The following is a 19,815-nucleotide window of genomic DNA, read 5'->3' as shown; positions in this document are numbered from 1 at the left end:
TACCACACCATACAATGGATTTAGTTGCTAGACATCTGACTGCAAGACATAGCTAACAATAAGGAGTAGTATAAACAAAGTTTGGCACGCTTGTGAGTCATATAATTTTCACAAACCTGTAAATGTGTTTTGAAATTTTGAGTTTTAAACTTTTAAGTCTTTTATGTAAATATGTTTTTATAGGTAAGGGTATAATAATTTCAGTAGGTACCTCTGATAATAAAATTGAAAAATAAAGTAAAATTATTTGGTTTTGTGGTAAAAGTTACTGGCCTTGCACAGGCTATTTAGATGTACCTTTTTAGGACTGTCACTTCTCTCATGTAACTCTTACGTGTAATTTCTTAAGGGATGGTAATAGAAGTCATGCAGATGACAGACTTTAAACTAATGGCCACCATAGTCTTAAGTACACGCCTGGGAATCATGCAGCTTGTTAAATTTTCTGACATCACTACATCTAATTTTAAAGTATCTTAAATGTCATTAAAATTGCATTCGCTTAATGTATGTCTGTGTAGTGCAGAAATCCTTTTTTTTTGTAGGCGGTTGATTAGAAAATTGAAAGTCACTTAGAGCCAAAATCACACCTGAGTTTTAGTCCTGAACTGCATATTGGATGTTGGACTTCTGAGTAGTAACAAGAACACAGAGTATTTATAGGAGATGTATAAATAATGAATTTTTTTTCACTGCATGTATTAAATGCTTATGTAGGACTCAATTCTATAGCTCATTTTATTTTTGAATTATCTTAAATATCCTGATGAATGATGAGGTTTTTATGTAAGACAGCATATTTATGAAAAAATATACCTTAGAGTTAACATCCTGTTCAACAACAACAGTAAATACCCGAAATGATTCATATAATGTTGCTTACATTCAGCACTGTACCAAAGTTGAATCCTACGTCTTTAGTAAATAATATAAAGGAGAGAAATTCTGAAGAATTCAACATAAGATGAAGATTTTTGTATACAATGTAATAAAAGAGCATTTAATCTCAGTTGCTGTACAGATCTTTAAAAAATTATGTGGGAATGTATGTGTGCTTGCTGTTAAATGGACAAAAGCTTGTGGTCAGCTGTGGTTAAAACTGTAAGGAGGCTCCCTTTGAATAAGGTATAGAATTTCCCCATTATTTTTTGAATTGTAACACATTAAACAAAATACGTATTGACTGAATTCCATAAACTTTGAAATGACAATAGATTGTATCAGGGTGTGTATTTTCATTATGTGAGACTTCCTTCTCTGACAATTTGTTTTAAAACTAACTGTTTCATATTTCTTGAAGCATTTCCATGTACTTTAGACAACTTAAAGTATTTTGCTCTTTAGAAAATACTTGAGTATGGACTTCATTGTTATCCTTATTATGGGAGACTAATGACAGGCTTTTTGTTTTTTTTTGGATAAAAATTTGTATTCAGTGGATTCACTGGTCTAGGAGAAAAAGGTAGTGCATTTTGGTTAGCTCATAGGAAGACTGCGTAAATTAGCACTGATTTTGCTAGCACCCATTTACTAATAAGTTTTGTATGGCGAATAGCTAGGAAAAATAGTTATGCTTTAATCATATTGCAGTTTTTTGTTCATGGGAAGAATTTTTTCATATTGAAGGTATTTGCCTGTTTGACCATATGTGTGTTATTTTTACAGAGGCCCAGTGTAGAGGTAGACTGTTCCAGTGAAGCTTAACGTAAAATTATCTCTAAAGACTTTTGTTCGGTAATTAATTGTGTTTGCAGTCTTGATTCTTTTGAGGAGCTTCGTATGACCTCCCTGTTGACTTAGAGTTGTCCCATGTAAGTTTCTTGGAACAAAGGTTAGAACAGCATGGAGGTTGGTATCTGTATGCTTTGGAGAGGAGTTTGAGATGTTACCCTGTTTTGCCATTAGTTTTCAAGTATGCATGGGTGCATCATTAATCATAGGAAATGCAAAAGTAAATAATCCAGTCCCATTGGATTTTTTTTTATATGAATACTTACCTTTTCCCTTTTTTGTATATACAGTTGAGGTATTTAGGTAACCCCTAACCTTTTGCTTCAACAAAGAAGTACAGTATAAAAATATTACAGTTTTCATGTGAGCAGCTCTTGAGAAGGGAAAAAAGCCCTCTAGATGAATATTTGTTGGGGGAAAAAAAGTTGTGATACAGAATGTCTTAACTCAGCCCCAATACAGTACTTGAGGACCACCAGTGTATAAAATTGAAAGCACATGAGTTTTGAAGCACTAGAAAAGGTTTGTAATTGATTAGCGCTGCTTGGAAGTATTGAAGTACAGTGAGTTTTGATTTGTGAATGGTTCTATTCAATAAAGATTAATTCTGTGTGTTTGATAAAATCTTACTGCCTTCAATGAGTTAGTTTTTTCCCCCCTCTGCAGTTTATTTAACCATCAAATATTTCAGTGTTCTTTTAACAAACTGGAACATTTCTATCTTACTGAATTTAGCATTAGCATGACTGATTTAAATAAGTCAGACTATCAGTGATTAGCTTGAAGGGTATAATTGAATAGATTAATTTTTTCTTCTTTTAAAATGACTAGAATATATCATAATATAACCATGTGTATTTCATGCTTTCTTATGATTTAAAGACTATCAGGAGGTTTACATAGACTAACAAAATTTTTTTTCTGATTTCTTTTAAATCTTTTACATTCTAAAATATAATGTTTAAATGTGAAATCTTTACCAGTTTTCATGTAAAATTATGCTTATTTACTCTTATGTAAAATAATTCATAATAAGTATCTTTGGAAATTACATCAACCTTGGTAGTTTTTAATAGGAGTGGATCCTCTGTGTATGTTCTTTTTAAATCAGGGGAGATCCCTGGATTTTGGAGTTTAGCTCTCTTATTTTAGAAGCAAGTTGTGACACTTTGTTGCTAGTCAATCTTGAAACTATAAAGTCACTATCATTGATATGAACCACAAGTATTGTTTTGGAAGTCAGTGTTCACACATCACGTTCTGTCCGGCACTATGATCAGTTGCAAAGTTTTATGTAGAAATTGTTTGTCAGCTGATATATTTTCATAAGTAAGTTTTTAATGGTAAGATGCTCCATGAGTTACATCTATTTATTTTAACAGACTTAATTTATGATAAATAATGAACAGATTTTGAGTAGCGCAGATTGAAAATTCATACACAACACACACACTCTCTTACATACTCACACATACACTCACACTCTTTTCCCTCATTATTTTGAGGTGAAACAGTTGGTCAGCTTTGTCCCTCACCTAGGAAGAGCCCGAACTTTTAAAAGTATTTTACAAAATTGAAGTACATACTTTTGACATTTCACTAGGTTATTTTGGTGATCAATTATGTAAACATTTAAAGCCTAAAGTGAGGTTTCAGACTTCAGATAGATTCCAGAAGGGGGAAATGTTTGTAATGTGATGATACCCTGTACCTTCTGTCCACCACCCACCTGTAATTAGTCCGGTGAAGTGGGTTCATTTTCTGTTCTCTATTCAGGCTCTCCAATACTGTTTGGGTGCGGGAAGGGGTAAATTCCACTTTGCAGAAGAAGAAGACTTAAGTTATGATGTATAAGCATATATGACATGTGATAGAAGATTATCTAATTCACTGTTAATGCCTTGTTTCTAACTTGGTCAAGTTTTGCAAATTTTACTATAGAAATAGTTATAAGGATGTTACAGAAATGTAAGACTCCCTGTCATGATAGAATAAAGAACATTTAAACATATTTTTTGTGACTATATTAATAACTTTAAATCTGATGCTGAAATAGTGCTTGAAATTTGTGTTCCTGATCTGGTTTGAAAACTCATTATTTTTTTTAAAAGCAGAGTAATATTGTGAAGAGTAACTTAACTTCTTGAGGTGCCTGTTTCAAGTTATCCCTCCATATAACAATTGTTTCAAGCATTTTTCCCCCTCTTCTTGAGTAGGTATAGCAAAAGTTTCCATGTAGAAACTATAATTATAAGAGTTGTTAATGCAGTCTAGTTGTGTATATGTTCTGCTTCCTTAATGCAAAAGTTTTTACAGTAATGCTCATTACCTTCCATTACATTAAAAAAATAATCTGTGATCATTATATTGGATGTGTTATAACCGAGGGGGCCCACTTAGAGCTGTTGAGGAGTCACTACAGCAGTTTTACATTTTTTAGTAAAATACATAGTACATTTCCTCACCCTTTTAAGAGAAACCTTTTTTCTCCTTCAGGTTTAATTATTTCTCTTTGACCGAAACTAAGACTGATCCTCTGGTAGCCAGTTAAAATGTGTGAAGTAGGAGGAGTAAAGGAAACTCCAATCGTTAGTTGTAAGTTATAAAGCAAAGTTAATACAGGTATACACAGCAAAAGGATTTATTTTAAGGGATAAAAGAAAATTTTATAAACTTGTCTTAGAGAACATGTTGGACATCATAAAGAAAATCTTGTAAGTGTTTAGCTATTTTACTACAATACCACTTTGGCTGATGAATGTTAAAGTAGTTTACTTTCTGTATCAACACTAACTGGAAATTAAATATTAATACTACATTATGCCTGTTTTATTTAAAGTCCAGCATGACTTAATTGGTCTGGCTCTTTTAAATCATGCAGAGTATCCTTACAGAATTTTCTTTTTTATGAGACTAAACGATAACTCACTTGGTAGGTTCAAGAATATGATTAAAAGAATCCTAGACATTTCGATGTTTGCTGTGGGTTTATAACAAGTTCTACATATGGGTAATAGTGTGTAGATGTAAATGAAAATTGTATAGAAAGTTATGATTGCATGTAAGGTTTTGAAGACGTCTGTGAGCTTTTCAATATCTTGGATTCCTGGGCAACTATAAAGAGTTTTTAAAAATGGCTGTTACATACTTATCATAATTTTTTTGAATGTATGCTTCAGTTCTGTAAAATTGTTTAGAAACAAGCTTGTGCAGATAGCTTATGATACAGTTTAAAATTATAAATAGATATCTTTTAGTTGAGCTGGTTAAAATGTTAGTTATACTGCAGGTTTCTTTCTCTGTTTGCATGCTTGAGTATAATGTCAAGATACTTCTGTGGTCTGTTATTTTGTAAAATTGCTTCCTTTTTAAAGTTTGCTCAAATATTGGGAGCTGCCGGAATGAATACTTTTCACAATACTTTGACTAATTTAGTGTCTAATTTTATTTCAGTGAGGGTTAATGAGAGTATTAAACTTTGCTTTACTGTTTCGGCTACCTCATCTCAATAACCCTAGAAAACATTTAGACTAATGTGAGATAATTTAATTTTTTCTATTTCAAGTCATTAGCCCGAGAAGTAGATAAGTTACAGATGCCAGAAGCACATTTGTACTGCAATTTCATTTTTCAGCTTTCAGTGCAACAAAACAGCATCATTATGACCTTTCATATAATGTTAGCCGGCGAAGCTAGCAAGTTTATCCGAGCAACATACCTTTCTGTTTAACAGGTTCATCTCTGATAGGATTTTAAAATATGATAACACTTACCCCAAAAGAAGTTTTGCTGACATGGTGTCACTGTGCTGAAGAGGCTGTTTGATGCCATAGTCCCTCCTTTTTTTTCAGATAGAACTTGGACCCTCTGTTGTAAATTCTGCTTGCAGCCTTAAACTGAAAACACAAACCATACCCAAGCCTTGTTTTAGTTTTACAGTATGCCTGCAGTACATAGACTTGATATTTATTTTTTTTCTGTCAAGAAATTATGTAGCTGGTAGCATGGGAAAAGCAAGGAAACAAAACAAAAAAGAGAATGAGCAAATATTGGAAGGACCTACTATTACTGCATAGACTGTGGTTTAGAGAGCACTCACTGACTCTGTTGGTCTCGGTGGCTGGTAGGGACCTGCGGAGATTAACCATTTAAAAACCAGAGACTTCTTGCTGTCCTCCTGGAGAAAGTTTGCACCGCACTTGTGGTTCTGTGGTTGTTTGTGAGGCGAATGAAGCATTCACACAATCCAAAAAAGCAAAAGCTTTCAAACTCCTTTTTTTTGCAAGCACTATTACTGGAGAGACAGAATCATGTGGTTTGTGACCTCACAGTACTCACAGTCAAGTGGGACTGCCTACCACTGTGGCTTCCCCCCCTTGCTCATGCTCTTTCTTTCTCTCTCTCCCTCTGACAAAAGGCTTGTGGTAAGGCCCTTCCTGGCATCCAGAAGGATATAGCTTTTTAATTTTTGTGACTCATGAGGATTTGGATAGAATACAAATGCTGAAGGAGCCCAAACTCCTGTAAGGTTAAGCGTCTGTGGAGCAGAGCTCTGCATTTGGGGGCTTTCTTTTCTATCCCCCATCCCTATATTTTTGGTGCCTCCTCCTTTTATTTAGTTCATTATTGTGTCTGTGGAGAAGTGAGCAAAATTGGCTCAAGAGGCGGTGTGTGAAATCCTGAACAACAGTGATGATTTACAATAATTTACATCTTTGGACTGTATCACATTCTGGGGTCTGCTTCATATTTGCTGGGTGATTGGAGTCCTGTTTTTCTTTTTCTTGTCTTCTTAAACTCGTGAATCTGTAACTCATTGTAAAAAAGTTTACCTTTTTTAAGGTCTGGTTGCAAACTGCTTGCTGGGCTTGACTGTAAATTGGCTGTCATGAAAGTGTTAGTCTGGGAATTCCTTTACAAATATTAAATCATGTCTGTCTAGTTTATGTATGATCAATATTGGATGCTGGCTCCTACAATAAAGATGAAATATAATTGGTACATTTTGTATTACATTTACCTTTATCTCATGGCTAGTTTGAGTATCTTATAAAAATGAATAGCAAGAATTATAGCAGCCCAAGTTTATTGGATGGATCTTAGTTTTCTTTATGCTTGTAATAATTTTTGAGTTTTTAAGGAAATATACTCATTTTGTATAATCCTTTAAATAGTTTCTTTGGATATTAGCTTTAACAGAGCCTTTGATAGCAAATCTTATACAAATATAAAGTAAAATTCTTATGTTGTAACTTAGATTGTTAAATGTTATTGATTTCTCTGAGCTCAGAATGGAGTGGGTTAACAGAAGCTGTGTTTTTTGTTTATAATAGAAGCTTTGAAATAAATTACAAAATGCTGTGTGTAGTAAGGAATAATGCACACAGAGTATGTGAGTCGTCTCGATTTGCTAATTCTGATTCAGAAGAAAATTGGAAACATCTTTGGGAAACTATCTCCTTTTTTGCCCCTTTGGACATGTATGTATAGAACTCATTTTCTTGTTAGGATGATTATATATCATAGGCAGAGAATTTCATATTTATGAATAGAGCTTCCTGTTTTCATCAGTTGAGAGCGATGGGGTATTTTTCAACAAAAATTATCAAGCTGAACAGACCAATTTTCTAGGCATTTTTTGGCCATTTATCCACGCCACTCTGAATTTGCATGTTAGACTTCTTCCTGGTGTGATAGTAACCAGGAGTGGCATGAAGTAAATGACTGGGAGGGTGGGCGGAGACAGTGAATTACACAACATTATTCAGGGTGTTTAATGGGGTAGGGCTGGGAAATACTAAGGAGGATATTAAAGCCAAAATGCCCCTTTGTGTGGTCACCCTAGCGTACTTCAGTATCTGCTTTTGGTTTATACTCGGTAAAGATAAATGTACTAACGTGTTCATTAGCTTCTTAGAAAAAAATAATTTCCCCAAAATACACTTGGGAGTACATTGAAATGACTTTAATCCTTTATTATTCAAATGTCTAGAACTTTTCCATAATAAACTTTTAGTGATAAAAGAAATACATTTTAGTGTTTTATTCAAAATACAGATTTATCGTGCCTCATCATGTATCTCTCAAAAACAGATTTTACATTGAAAACTAAAAGATTTCATTTAACATGCAGTTATTCGTGCAAAAAGAGAAAAGTCATTCATTGATTCTCTTTCTTAAATAAGGCGTGCAGTGGGATCTGTAGCTCTAATTAATATCTAAAGTAAGTTAAAAGACAACTTGTCCATGTAATTTGTGGAGTTTTCAAGCATAATTCTGTATGCTCACACGATAGTGCGGAATTAGGCAATTGAGAAAAATGTAGTAGTCTGATAAGTATAAATGTTTTTTTCTTTTCAGATTGAGTTTTCCGGTTAGGATTCTGTGACATCTTTTAACCCCAACGTTTTGCTAAATGTTTTCTCCCTTAAAATATTTTTCTTAATTAAGTGTACTTTGACCCTCTAAATTAACTGTGTATGTATTTGAATAATTTATAACATCTATGTGTCTCAACTGCTTGTTCTCTTTTGCAGGTAACCCTTCTGCACATAATTTTTCGGTCAGAGTAAAGCACTCTTACTGCTTAATAGCTTAGGAGATATTGTTGACTGTGACCTTTCTGCTCTGGGTGAGGCCCATCTCATTCTGACTAGAGAACATATGAGGTCATGAGCTTTAAAGTTTATATATTCATTATCTGCACACACAAAAACACATACATTTTTTTTTTTTCTTTTTCTAAATTGAAAATCTATCTGCTTTGGAGTAAATATTACCTTGGGGTAAAAATTTGAAAACAATAGTGATAACGGGTACACGTTTGATAACTGACCGTTTGTTTCATTAGAAATAGCTTACCACATGTGATGGAGAGAGACTGAACCACATGTGATGAAGAGAGACTGACTCAGCAGAGTCATTGCAGATAAAGCTCTTGATTATGCTTCACATCAGAAATGAAAACCACAGTTTTTTTTGTTGTTGTTGTCTGGTTTTTAAAGACCCTCAATACTTCATTTTTTCGAGGGATATATGAGTATTTGTTATGTTGAAGTAAGTAATGAATTTAAGTCTTCTGTATAAATTATGTATTATAATGCCATGGAAATTATAGCTTTGAACTTGAAAACAGTTTCACAGAAGTGATTTTGCTTCCCATTACCTTATGTTTAATAAGTTTGTCAACATTGGTTGAACTTTTTATATTCTATATTGTTAGATGATATAACACTGTAATGTTTTAAATACTACATATAGCTTCATTGTTACCTTTTGAATCGTTTTAAAAATTTTCGGAATTAATGATCCTGTTATAATCATTTTATCACTTTCAGTCTTGTGTCCATTTCTGTGTATTTTTTTAATTGTTTTAAACTTCTCTTTGTTGCTGTTCTATTTTTTCTTTTAGTTGAGAGCAGTAGAAGCAAAATAGGTTTGATGTAGGAGTTGTATAAATTGTAGAAATCTATTTTGGCTTAAAATGTTCTCATTGATTGTGAGGTTTTAACAGGGAATTTTCTTAATTTGTTGTTTCAGTGTGGTATGTGGCAATTTTTTTGACAGTTTTTTTGGATTTAATGTGTAGCTGTTGAGACATATATAGAATTTATTGGATCTTATATTGATGCTTTGAAAAATGTTTATATTAGTAAAATGCATATAATTTTATTAATATTTTAAATTATGATTATGAGAGATTTAATTCTACTTATTTTAATGGGATATCTATCCATGTGAACTGCACACATATGTGCGGTTGTATGTATGTACAAGGTATTATTTTGTGGTACTTTAGAACATTTATGTGGTGTGTGTATATATATGTATTGTATAAAATGTGATTTTTTTTTGTAATGGGAGTACTCTTTGTTTTCCTCTGCAGTGTCTTTCAGTTTTGTGAAAACCCAAAACACTGCCATTTCCATGATTGTTTGAACAACTTCATTTGGTTGGTATAAGCAGCTTTCTGGCTGACCGTGAGTTGATGTGGAAATTGGATACCAGAAGAGAAAGTAGTTAACTTCTGTCTCTCTCTCTCTCCCCTTCTTTTTTCCTTTCCACTCCTCCCACTTTCTTCCCTTTCTCCTCTAGGCTTTTTTGGTTTCTCTTTCTCTGTTTTGACATTTCTATAAAATCTCAAAGTAGATTCTTAAGGTCCTTGTAGGCAATATTGACATTAATCTTCACTAATGAATACGTAGGAGGTCTGCAGCTTCTGACAGTCAAGGCGAGTTATCGTTATAGCTTGATATAGTATACCTCATTTGTTAGGTGGTGGTGGCATCTGATTACAGAGATTTTCTTTCTTTTAACAATTTTAAGTCCTTCCTCAGTGTTAATTTACTTTAACATTATTTCATAAGAATTTAGGACTTTAATTGTGAGGATTACTTTTTTCTCCCTTGGACAGTTTTTCAAAGTACATAGTGATCCATACTTGTTTAATGTTACTGTATAAATAATTCATGTTTCTTATAATTATTAAAACAATTCATCTTCTATTGCTGTCACTTTTCTAAGGAGAAAAAAAGGGGAGAACTTGCAGAAAATATGGGAAACATGCTCATATGACAGCTGAGGATGTGGCTAGGGTAAAGCAGGAAACTCCTACCCACAATGCAATGTTACATATACTACCACTTAATAAAATTTATATCAAACATGCTACTGACAAAACCAAAGAAAAATAATATCCTTGCGATACTAGTTAACGTACTAAATATATCTAGGGAAAAGTGAAACTAATCTTTTTGGAACCTTTCTGCTTAGAGACTATAGTAAATGAAACTGGGACATCATAGCACATTGGAGCCTTTGTGCTATGGGTCTCGCTTGTAGGTGAAAGCCTCCTATAATGAGAACTTTTTGGATATTCACTTTCCTGGAAAAGGCACAAAAGGGCACTTTTTTTTTCTTTTTTGATTGAATTGTTGCAGTATTATACGAGGTTCGAGAACATTGTCATCTAGTAAGAAAAATAAATTATGAGATGTTCATCATATTTATATAAACTCTTTACCCAGCAAGGTATATTTCTTTGCCTTTTAAGTTGGTTTTTATTGCCAGATTTGACATGTGGTTCAAAGTGTTCATTGGAGGCAATTTTCTTTCCAAAGTAATTGTTTTTCTTGCTCTTAGTTATCGTAACCTACCTATAGCTTACCTGGCCAGTCTGTATGCTTTACTAAAGGGAGGTTAGTCTGAAGCAGAAAAACTGCTTCTATAATGTCATTGAAAAAAATATGAAGACATCATCTATAGAAGAAAAACAGGTTTTAATATCCTTAGAGTTTCTATTTTAAGTCTTAATTTCTTATGCTCTTAACTGTCAGATTTTAGTAATCTGGATGAATTTAGTACATTAGTAATTTAGATGAATTTTGAGGTTTTATAAGGGAGATTTTCAGATATTTAAATAAGGGAAGATGAGAGTTTTCAAATTGGTAAATAATGTGTAGTAATTGTGTGAGATAAAGAAGAGAAGAGACTATGAAGTTAGTGTTAGTTTTGGAAGATTCTTTCTTAGTATTCCCAGTTATGTAAATGGCTCCTGTTTCAGACCTGCCACGGTATTTGTCATCTCACATTAGTGTATTGTCTGCCTGTCTGTATCTTTGTTAAGGATGGTTTGTTTAATTGTTTGAAGTGTTTTCTTCTGTAGAGACTGCTTATCAATAACAGCTGTAGCACTGTGGCTTTTCTCCGTGGACTCATGGTGGTCTTTAGAACCACGTTCTTCAGCTTTGACAGGTGAGACAGAGGCTCTCCAGTGCCCCTGCATTCGGATGAATCTAGCTGTGGTTGGAGAAAGTGCATCTTGCCAAAGTATATGGGTGAGACCACACACAGCCTTTAAAATAGTTATTGTAGGCTTATTTTTAGGGATACATGTCTTGACAGTTCTTTTATTTGCATGCCAATTTCATCGCTGTGTATAGATTTTTCATTGGTTTCTATAAAGGGAGTTGCAGATTTAGGTCTCTATTTGTGTGTAATTTACACTGGAAAATACTTTGAGTTCAGCCATAATTAACAATGCAGAGAATATATTGAAAATGAATCACTAGAATACTGATCTTTTTGTTTTTATAAATTTGATGGTATTCCCCTTGGAAATTTCGCAGTCAGTTTAGTAGTCAAAAATTGCTTCAATTTGTACTTAAAGATTAAATAAATTATGAAAGAATTTGAAAATATTTATAAACTTTACTTGTATTCCTAGTAAGAAAAAACTTGTGGTTTGTGCTATTCAGGAGTATGTATTTTTATAATACTGGTATAATAAAGCAATATTGGTGTAATAAAGCATTGTTCAAAATATAAGTTCTGCGCTTAAATAAAAGCTTGAAAACTTTGAAACAAATTGCCAAATAAGTCAGTTTCTTAGTGCATAAGCATAATATGCAAGCTATTTAGTCTTTTTATGGGATGATTAAAACTTTAACTTGGTGAACTCTAAAAATTCACCATGTTTTTTTTAAAAAGCATGTTTTGTCTTCTAAAACTGGCTTTTTCAGTGACCAGTAAAGAGCACGTTTTAGACTTTTATAAAATATTGCTTCTTTTTATAAGATGATACAGTATTTGGATAGTCAGTTATTCATGATTCCTAGTATTCATGATAGTGGTGTTGAAACTTAATTTCTTAAGTCCTGGCATGTCTTGGTCACAAGACTTCTCACTTGATCAATGGATGTTGGCTAGGTATATATTTATAAAAAATATAATCAGCTATGATAAGATTGTGGTTTCATTCTAAATATTTTCATAGTGAAAACAGAATCTACTGAGATAATTGGAAATTTAATTTCCTTCCCATCATTATCCCAATACCTTTCCATTTCTAATGGTTCTGGCAGGAAAGGTCTGGGGAAGTTGTGTTCCTACAGCTTTTCTAGAGAACAAGTTTTTGGAAAGAAGAGAGAAGATAGTATACCCCAAAAGGTTATTGAAAGAAAACTTTGGTCCTTGTCACTCAGAAACTGATCATGTATGTGAACCTTGATTGGATGCTAGATTTTTAAAAAAGTTCTGTAAGTCATTTTTAAGATATTTGAGGAAACTGGAATATGACTTGATATTGATGATACCATGGAATGTTAGTTAAGCATGATAATGCTGTGCACATTCAAAGGAAAATATCCTTACTCTTAAAAAGGTATGTGATGAGTTATTTTCATGATGAGTTATTTTCATGATGAGTTATTTTCATGAAGTCAGTACTATATACTTAATCAAATTCTTACAGAAAACACATGTGGCAAAATGTTAACAATTGGTGAGTCCAGGTGAAGGACTTTTTTTTTTTTTTTTGCTGTTTATTTTATGCTTCCCTGATGGCTCAGTGGGTAAAAAATTTGCCTGCCAATGCAGGAGAATCAAGTTTGCTCCCTGGTTTGGGAAGAGCCTCTGGAGGAGAAAATGGCAACCCACTCCAGTATTCTTGCCTGAAAAATCCCATGGACAAAGGAGCCTAGTGGGCTACAGTCCAGAGTTGCAAAAAGTCAGACACAACTGAGCACAATAACTTCTGAAAGGTGAAACATTTTATAGAAAAAGTGTGTGGGGGTTTGATTTCAAACTGAAATCAGATAGATGGGGAAAATTCATCTATTTGTATAATAGTAAGTTTTTTTTTAAGTGAATATGGATAGCCTGGGGTATATATAGCAATTTTAGGTTTTAGTTTATAGTTTTGTTTTTACATTGGAATTCTGTTCATATTAAAACAAATAATTTTCACAAATTTATATGTGGCAAATGTAAATTGGAAATGGTAAATTATTTTTGAAAATCAGTTCAGTTCAGTAGCTTAGTTGTATCTGACTCTTTGCAACCCATGGACTGTAGCATGCCAAGCTTCCCTGTCCATCACCAACTCCTGGAGCTTACTCAGACTCATGTCCATTGAGTCGGTGATGCCATCCAACCGTCTCATCCTCTGTCGTCCCCTTCTCCTCCCACCTTCAGTCTTTCCCAGCATCAGGGTCTTTTCCAGTGAGTAGGTTCTTCGCATCAGGTGGCCAAAATATTGGAGTTTCAGCTTCAGCATCAGTCCTTCCAATGAATATTCAGGACTGATTTCCTTTAGGATTGACTGGTTGGATCTCTTTGCTGTCCAAGGGACTCAAGAGTCTTCTCCAACACCACAGTTTTAAAGCATCAATTCTTTGGCGCTCAGCTTTCTTTATAGTCCAACTCTCACATCCATACATGACTATTGGAAAAATCATAGCTTTGATTAGATGGACTTTTGTTGGTAATGTCTCTGCTTTTTAATATGTGGTCTAGGTTAGTCATAGCTTTTCTTCCAAGGAGCAAGTGTCTTTTAATTTCCTGGCTGCAGTCACCATCTGCAGTGATTTTGGAGCCCCCCAAAATAAAGTCTTTCTCTCTTTCAATTATTTCCCCATCTATTTCCCATGAAGTGATGGGACCAGATGCCGTGATTTTAGTTTTTTGAATGTTGAGTTTTAAGCCAACTTTTTCACTTTCCTCTTTCACCTTCATCAAGAGGCTCTTTAGTTCTTCTTTGCTTTCTGCCATAAGGGTGGTGTCATCTGCATATCTGAGGTTATTGATATTTCTCCCGGCAATCTTGATTCCAGTTTGTGCTTCATCCAGCTTAGCATTTTGCATGATGTACTCTTCAGATAAGCTAAATTTGAAAATAGCCATCTAAAAAATTACTCATCTGTATTATAGTAACTGAAGTCTAGACCAATAAGCTAGAGGTTTTTGAGCCTTAAAATATGTTGTTACTATGTCATTGTTTATTAATTGGATGCTTCTAAAATATGTAAAAATGCTTTTAAAAGTAATGATAAGATTCCTGTGACTTTTATCCACAGATTTGTTTTCTTTTCAGATTGTTCTGGATTTAATGCCCAAGCATAAAATATTTAAAAAATCTTGTTAGAGATTTTGAACTATTTTCTCTTTTTTATTTATATTTGAATTTAAATCTGAGTAAAGGAATAATTAATTTTGATATTATTTAATCTCTGAAACATTCACTTTACCCATCACTGTATATAATATCCAAAGTAAACTAGTTTTCTGAGAATTTATCTACATTACCTAGACTGACTATTGGGTGATGATGATGATTACAACAGATGAACAGGAAAAGGACCCATTGTTTGTTTTTCATTGGTAAAGACCATTTGAACCCATATTTTGATCTGAACTTGATAGTGTATCAAATTAATAGTGTATTAAAACTTTAAAATAAATGAAGTATTAATACTTAGTATATAAATACTTAAAATATGTGTTAATACTTTAAAATAAATGAAGTATATATAAAATGAGTGTCTTTTTTTTTTTTAAGTATTTATTTTTGTTTATTTCTTTGGATGCCCCAGGTCTTAGTTGTGGCATGTGGGATCTAGTTCCCTGACCAGGGATCAAACCTTGCCCCCTTGCATTGGGAGCGTGGAGTCTTAGCCACTTGATCATCAGGGAAGTCCCAAAATGATATAGTTTTAAGCAGAAGTTTACAGTTCATATTCTTAAACACCTTATTTTAGCCACGATTATTTTAAGCAATTCCAATTATTACATACCTAACTAAGGATCAGACAGTTGAAAAATTAGTACTATATAAAATTCATAAAATTTTATTGTAAAGGAGCAGTCTCCCTCACTTTTTTCTCCCCTGTAGGCTCTTGGTCTTTGCCTATTTATCCTCATTTATTATAAAGATCTAACATGATTGTTTTTACACTTATTCCCCTTTCCCCAATATTTAATTATAAGACAGACACATAAATCATGGCAAGTCATGAGACTAGCCTGTCTTGGAAGTAAACAGAAGCCTCAAAAATCATCCTCCAAGGTCATTTAAATGAGTTCAAACTCCCTTATCTACTTTAATAGTTTTTAAAAGGTATCACTGTTTTGAAAGTAGTTTAACAAACAGGAGGAACAGTTTATTAACCTTACTTTGTTTTAAAAGTTAAGGTAATATTTAATATTAGGGAAGATTTTTATCCAAAATTAATTCATAACAGTTTTGGCATTTAAAGTTATAATGTTCATTAATAGTAAGATTAACTTTTGAGGAATAAAACCTTGCCTAAAATTTAATGCTTATATACAGATTTATGTATTATGTTTTGCTTTTTCTTTGTACAATTTTAAATTTTTGGAGTTCTTGTCCTTTTAGCTATCAACTAATATTTTTTAAAAAATTAGAACTCCTAAAGGTTGCATGTTTCTGGAAGAGCATAGAGATTATTCCATGTGATTGGTATATATGACAGCATTGATCTGTAGTTATTTACTGTATGAAATCTTTATAAAGCTAAACACTGGAAATGTGAGAAAGAACCACTTAAAAACTTGATAGGTTTTATTTTTTAGAGCCATTTTTATTTTTACAGAAATTTGAACAGAAAGTACAGAGTTCCTAATATGCCTCCATCAGCCCTCAACTTTCCTTGCTAATATTCAGTTCAGTTCAGTCGCTCAGTCGTGTCCAACTCTTTGCAACCCCATGAACCGCAATATGCCAGGCCTCCCTGTCCATCACCAACTCCCAGAGTCCACCCATACCCATGTCCATTGCATTGGTGATGCCATCCAACCATCGCATCCTCTGTGGTCCCCTTCTTCTCCTGCCCTCAATCTTTCCCCGCATCAGGGTCTTTTCAAATGAGTCAGCTCTCCACATCAGGTGGCCAAAGTATTGGAGTTTCATGGGGCTTTGTGTGTTCTAATTGATGAACCAGTATTGACATGTTACCTCCTAAAGTCAGTAGTTTATATTGGGCATCGTTCTGTATGTTGTGCAGTTCTGAGGCTTGATCCATTGCCTCATGTTATATATATCCATTATTACAGTATGATACAGAATATTTTTTCTAGAAATTGCCATAAAATTTTGGTTATATATGCATAACAAAGTGTAACGTCTTAACTATTTTAGCAACTGGTGGTTTATTCTCTCTAAAGGGCTTTTTCAGAATGTCATAAAGTTGGAATCATACAAAATTAAGCCTTTTCAGGCTGAATTAACAGTGTTCATTTTAGCTTCTTCTGTGTCTTTTTTGTGACTTAAAAGCTGATTTCTTTTTACTTCTGAAAAATATTTCATTGTATGGATATACTGCAGTTTGTTTATCAGTTTACGTATTAAAGGAAATGTTGGCTTCTTCCAGTTTCTGGCAGTTATGAATAAAGCTGCTGTAAATATGAGTGCTGGTTTTTTGTGGGTTTAAGTTTTCAAATCATTTGAGTAAATACTTAGGAACGCAATTTCTAGATTGTTTGCTAGATCATGTTTAACTTTGTAAGAAACTGACAAGCTGTCCTCCAAAGTGGCTGTATCATTTTGTATTCATAGTAGTAAAGATGATAGCTTCCATTGTTCCCTGCTTGTCAGGTTTTGCTGTTCTCAGTGTTTGAGTTAGCTATTCTGCTAGGTGTGTAGTGATACCTCATCATTGTTTTAATTTGTAATTCCTTAATGGCAAATGATGTTGGGCAACTTTTCATGTGCTTATTTGCCATTTATATGTCTTAGGAAGGTATCTGTTCAGATCTTTCCCCCACTTTAAATTAAGAATTTTTAAATTGACTTTTAAGAGTTCTGTATACACACCACATTTTGTTTATACATTCATTTGTTGATGGACACTTGAATTATTTCTACCTTTAGGTCATCGTGAATAATGCTGTAATTGAACATTGATATACCTTCATGTACTTTCCTTGGCTTATTGCATTAGCTAGAACTTCTCATATGATGCTGAATAGGAGTGATGAAAGGTAATATCCTTGCCTTGTTACTGATCTTAGGGAGTAAAGCATCTAGTTTCTCACCATCAAGTATGACATTAGCTGTGGAGTATTTTGCATATATTTGTTATCAAGTTGAAGAATTTTAACTTACTGGGAATTTTTATCATGAATAGGTGTTGGATTTTATGAAATTTTATGTGTCAATAGGAGCATATGGTCTTTAGTCTTTTGGTATGATGGATTAGATATGTTGATTCTCAATTTCCATTTGGTTGTGGTGAATACTTCTTTTTATACATTATTGAATTTTATGGAGTTTTTTTTTTTTATTTATGTTCATGGAAAATGTTGTTATGTATTTTTCCTTACTTATAATGTCTTTGTCTAGTAATAGAGAATGGTGACCTCACAGAATGAGTTAGGACGTATTCCCTCTAGATCAGATTGTAGAGAATTGCAGATAATTTCTTCCTTAAATTTGCTAGAATTCACCAGTGCAACCATCTGGGCCTGGTTCTTTCTGTTTTGGAAGATTATTCATTCAATTTTTAAAATAGATATTGTCCTATTCAGATGATATATTTGTCATTGTGTAAGTTTTGGTAGCCTATGTCTTTCAAGGAATTGATAGTAGTCTAAGATGAGAATTCTTTGCAAGTGACTGAGGGCATGCTTTTAGATAAAAAAATTTTAAGGAAGAGGATAAGGCAACAAAAAGCCACCACTGTAGAAGAAATGAAGAATGCTTTTTCTGATTTTTGTTGTTCAGTTGTGAAGTTGTGTCTGACTCTTTGCGTCCCTGTTGACTGTAGCACGCCAGGCTCGGCTGTCCTTCACTAACACCTGGAGTTTGCACAGATTCATGTCCATTGAGTTGGTGATACTGCCTGACCATCTCATCATGTACCGCTCACTTCTCCTTTTGCCTTCAGTCTTTCCCAGCATCAGGGTCTTTCCAATGAATTAGCTCTTTGCATTAGGTAGTCCAGGTATTGGAGATTGAGCTTCAACATCAGTCCTTCAGTGAATATCTAGGATTGATTTCCTTTAGTATTGACTGGTTTGATCTCCTTGCAGTCCAAGGGCCTCTTAAAAGTCTTCTCCAGCACCACAGTTCAAAAGCATCAATTCTTTAGCACTCAGACTTCTTTATGGTCCAACTCTCACATCTGTACCTGACTACTGAAAAAAACAGTTATGAGTATATGGACCTTTGTTGTCAAAGTGATGTCTCTGCTTTTTAATATGCTATCTAGTTTTGTCATAGTTTTCCTTCCAGGGAACAAGCATCTTAATTTCATGGCTGCAGTCACTGTCTGCACTGATTTTGGAGCCCAAGAAAAGAAAATCTGTCATTTTTTCCACTTTTTCCCCTTCTATTTGCCATGAAGTGATGGGACTGGATTCCACGATCTTAGTTTTTTGAATATTGAGTTTTAAGTCAGCGTTTTCACTCCAGTCTTTCACCCACATCAAGAGGCTGTTTAGTTCCTCTTCACTTTCTGCCATTAGAGTGGTATCATCTGCATGTCTGAGGTTGTTGATGTTTCCCTCGGCAATCTTCATTCCAGCTTGTGATTCATCCAGCCCAGCATTTTGCCTGATGTACTCTGAATTTAAGTTAAATAAACAAGGTGACAGTATACAGCGTTGTTGTAGTTCTTTCCCAATTTTGAACCAGTCATTTATTCCATGTCCAGTTCTAAGTGTTGCTTCTTTACCTGCATACAGGTTTCCCCAGGAGACAGGTCAGGTGGTCTGGTCTGTCTCTTTAAGAATTTTCCGCAGTATGTTGTGATCCACACGGTCTTAAGTTTTAGCAGAAGTAGATGTTTTTCTGGAATTCCTTTGCTTTCTGCATGATCCAGTGACTGTTGTTCTTATCCTTTCTTTTCTTTGATTGTGGCCAGCCTTGTGGTTATGAACCATACTGTTCTTTAAAATTGAACTAATACTCATCCTAAGATTGTAAGGATCATTTAAATAACTTGGCAGATAAAATATTTGGCATATTACAGAGTATCAGACATTTACCTTTACTTTTTATGTTGTGATGTGCAGTTCAAACTGAAATTGGGTTTAAATCATGGGTATGTTTCTTAGTTTTTACAAGACATCTATAGAAAGGGAATCATAAAACTAGATTATGATCAACCATTGGGCAAACTAATTGAAGCCTACAGTATTAAGTTTTTGGTTATCCCTTTTTACTTTTAAAATATATTATTCTTGATAACAGTTTCTGTATAAGATGGCTGAGAAACTACTTCATTTTCAGTGCCTGTTTGTTGGCTGAAGGGCTGCATTCACTAAAATTTGCCATTGGTAGGCTTT

At 33.7% G+C, this 19,815-nt stretch overlaps 2 protein-coding genes across 12 annotated transcripts in view; one reads left to right on the top strand and one right to left on the bottom strand.

Annotated features, from left to right (window-relative positions):
* RUNX2 (RUNX family transcription factor 2) overlaps positions 1–5,961 on the bottom strand; it is a 344,141-nt gene extending 338,180 nt beyond the window's left edge. For 5 of the 7 annotated variants that reach the window (XM_042237136.2, XM_042237138.2, XM_060403661.1 and 2 more), the window contains exon 1: positions 5,505–5,627. In XM_042237136.2, the coding sequence (XP_042093070.1) occupies positions 5,505–5,562 (58 nt within the window). In that variant the 5' untranslated portion in view covers positions 5,563–5,627. Of the gene's footprint in view, positions 1–5,504; positions 5,628–5,794 lie in introns of those variants that run through there. The other 2 variants (XM_060403664.1, XM_060403659.1) reach the window with 2 other exon arrangements.
* SUPT3H (SPT3 homolog, SAGA and STAGA complex component) overlaps positions 1–19,815 on the top strand; it is a 401,575-nt gene that overhangs the window by 40,025 nt on the left and 341,735 nt on the right. The window lies entirely within an intron of this gene.

The sequence above is a fragment of the Ovis aries genome, chromosome 20, assembly GCF_016772045.2.
Source record: "Ovis aries strain OAR_USU_Benz2616 breed Rambouillet chromosome 20, ARS-UI_Ramb_v3.0, whole genome shotgun sequence".
Classification (NCBI taxonomy): domain Eukaryota; kingdom Metazoa; phylum Chordata; class Mammalia; order Artiodactyla; family Bovidae; genus Ovis; species Ovis aries.
Note: the sequence above shows the minus strand (reverse complement) of the source record. Positions and strands in the feature narration are given on the sequence as shown.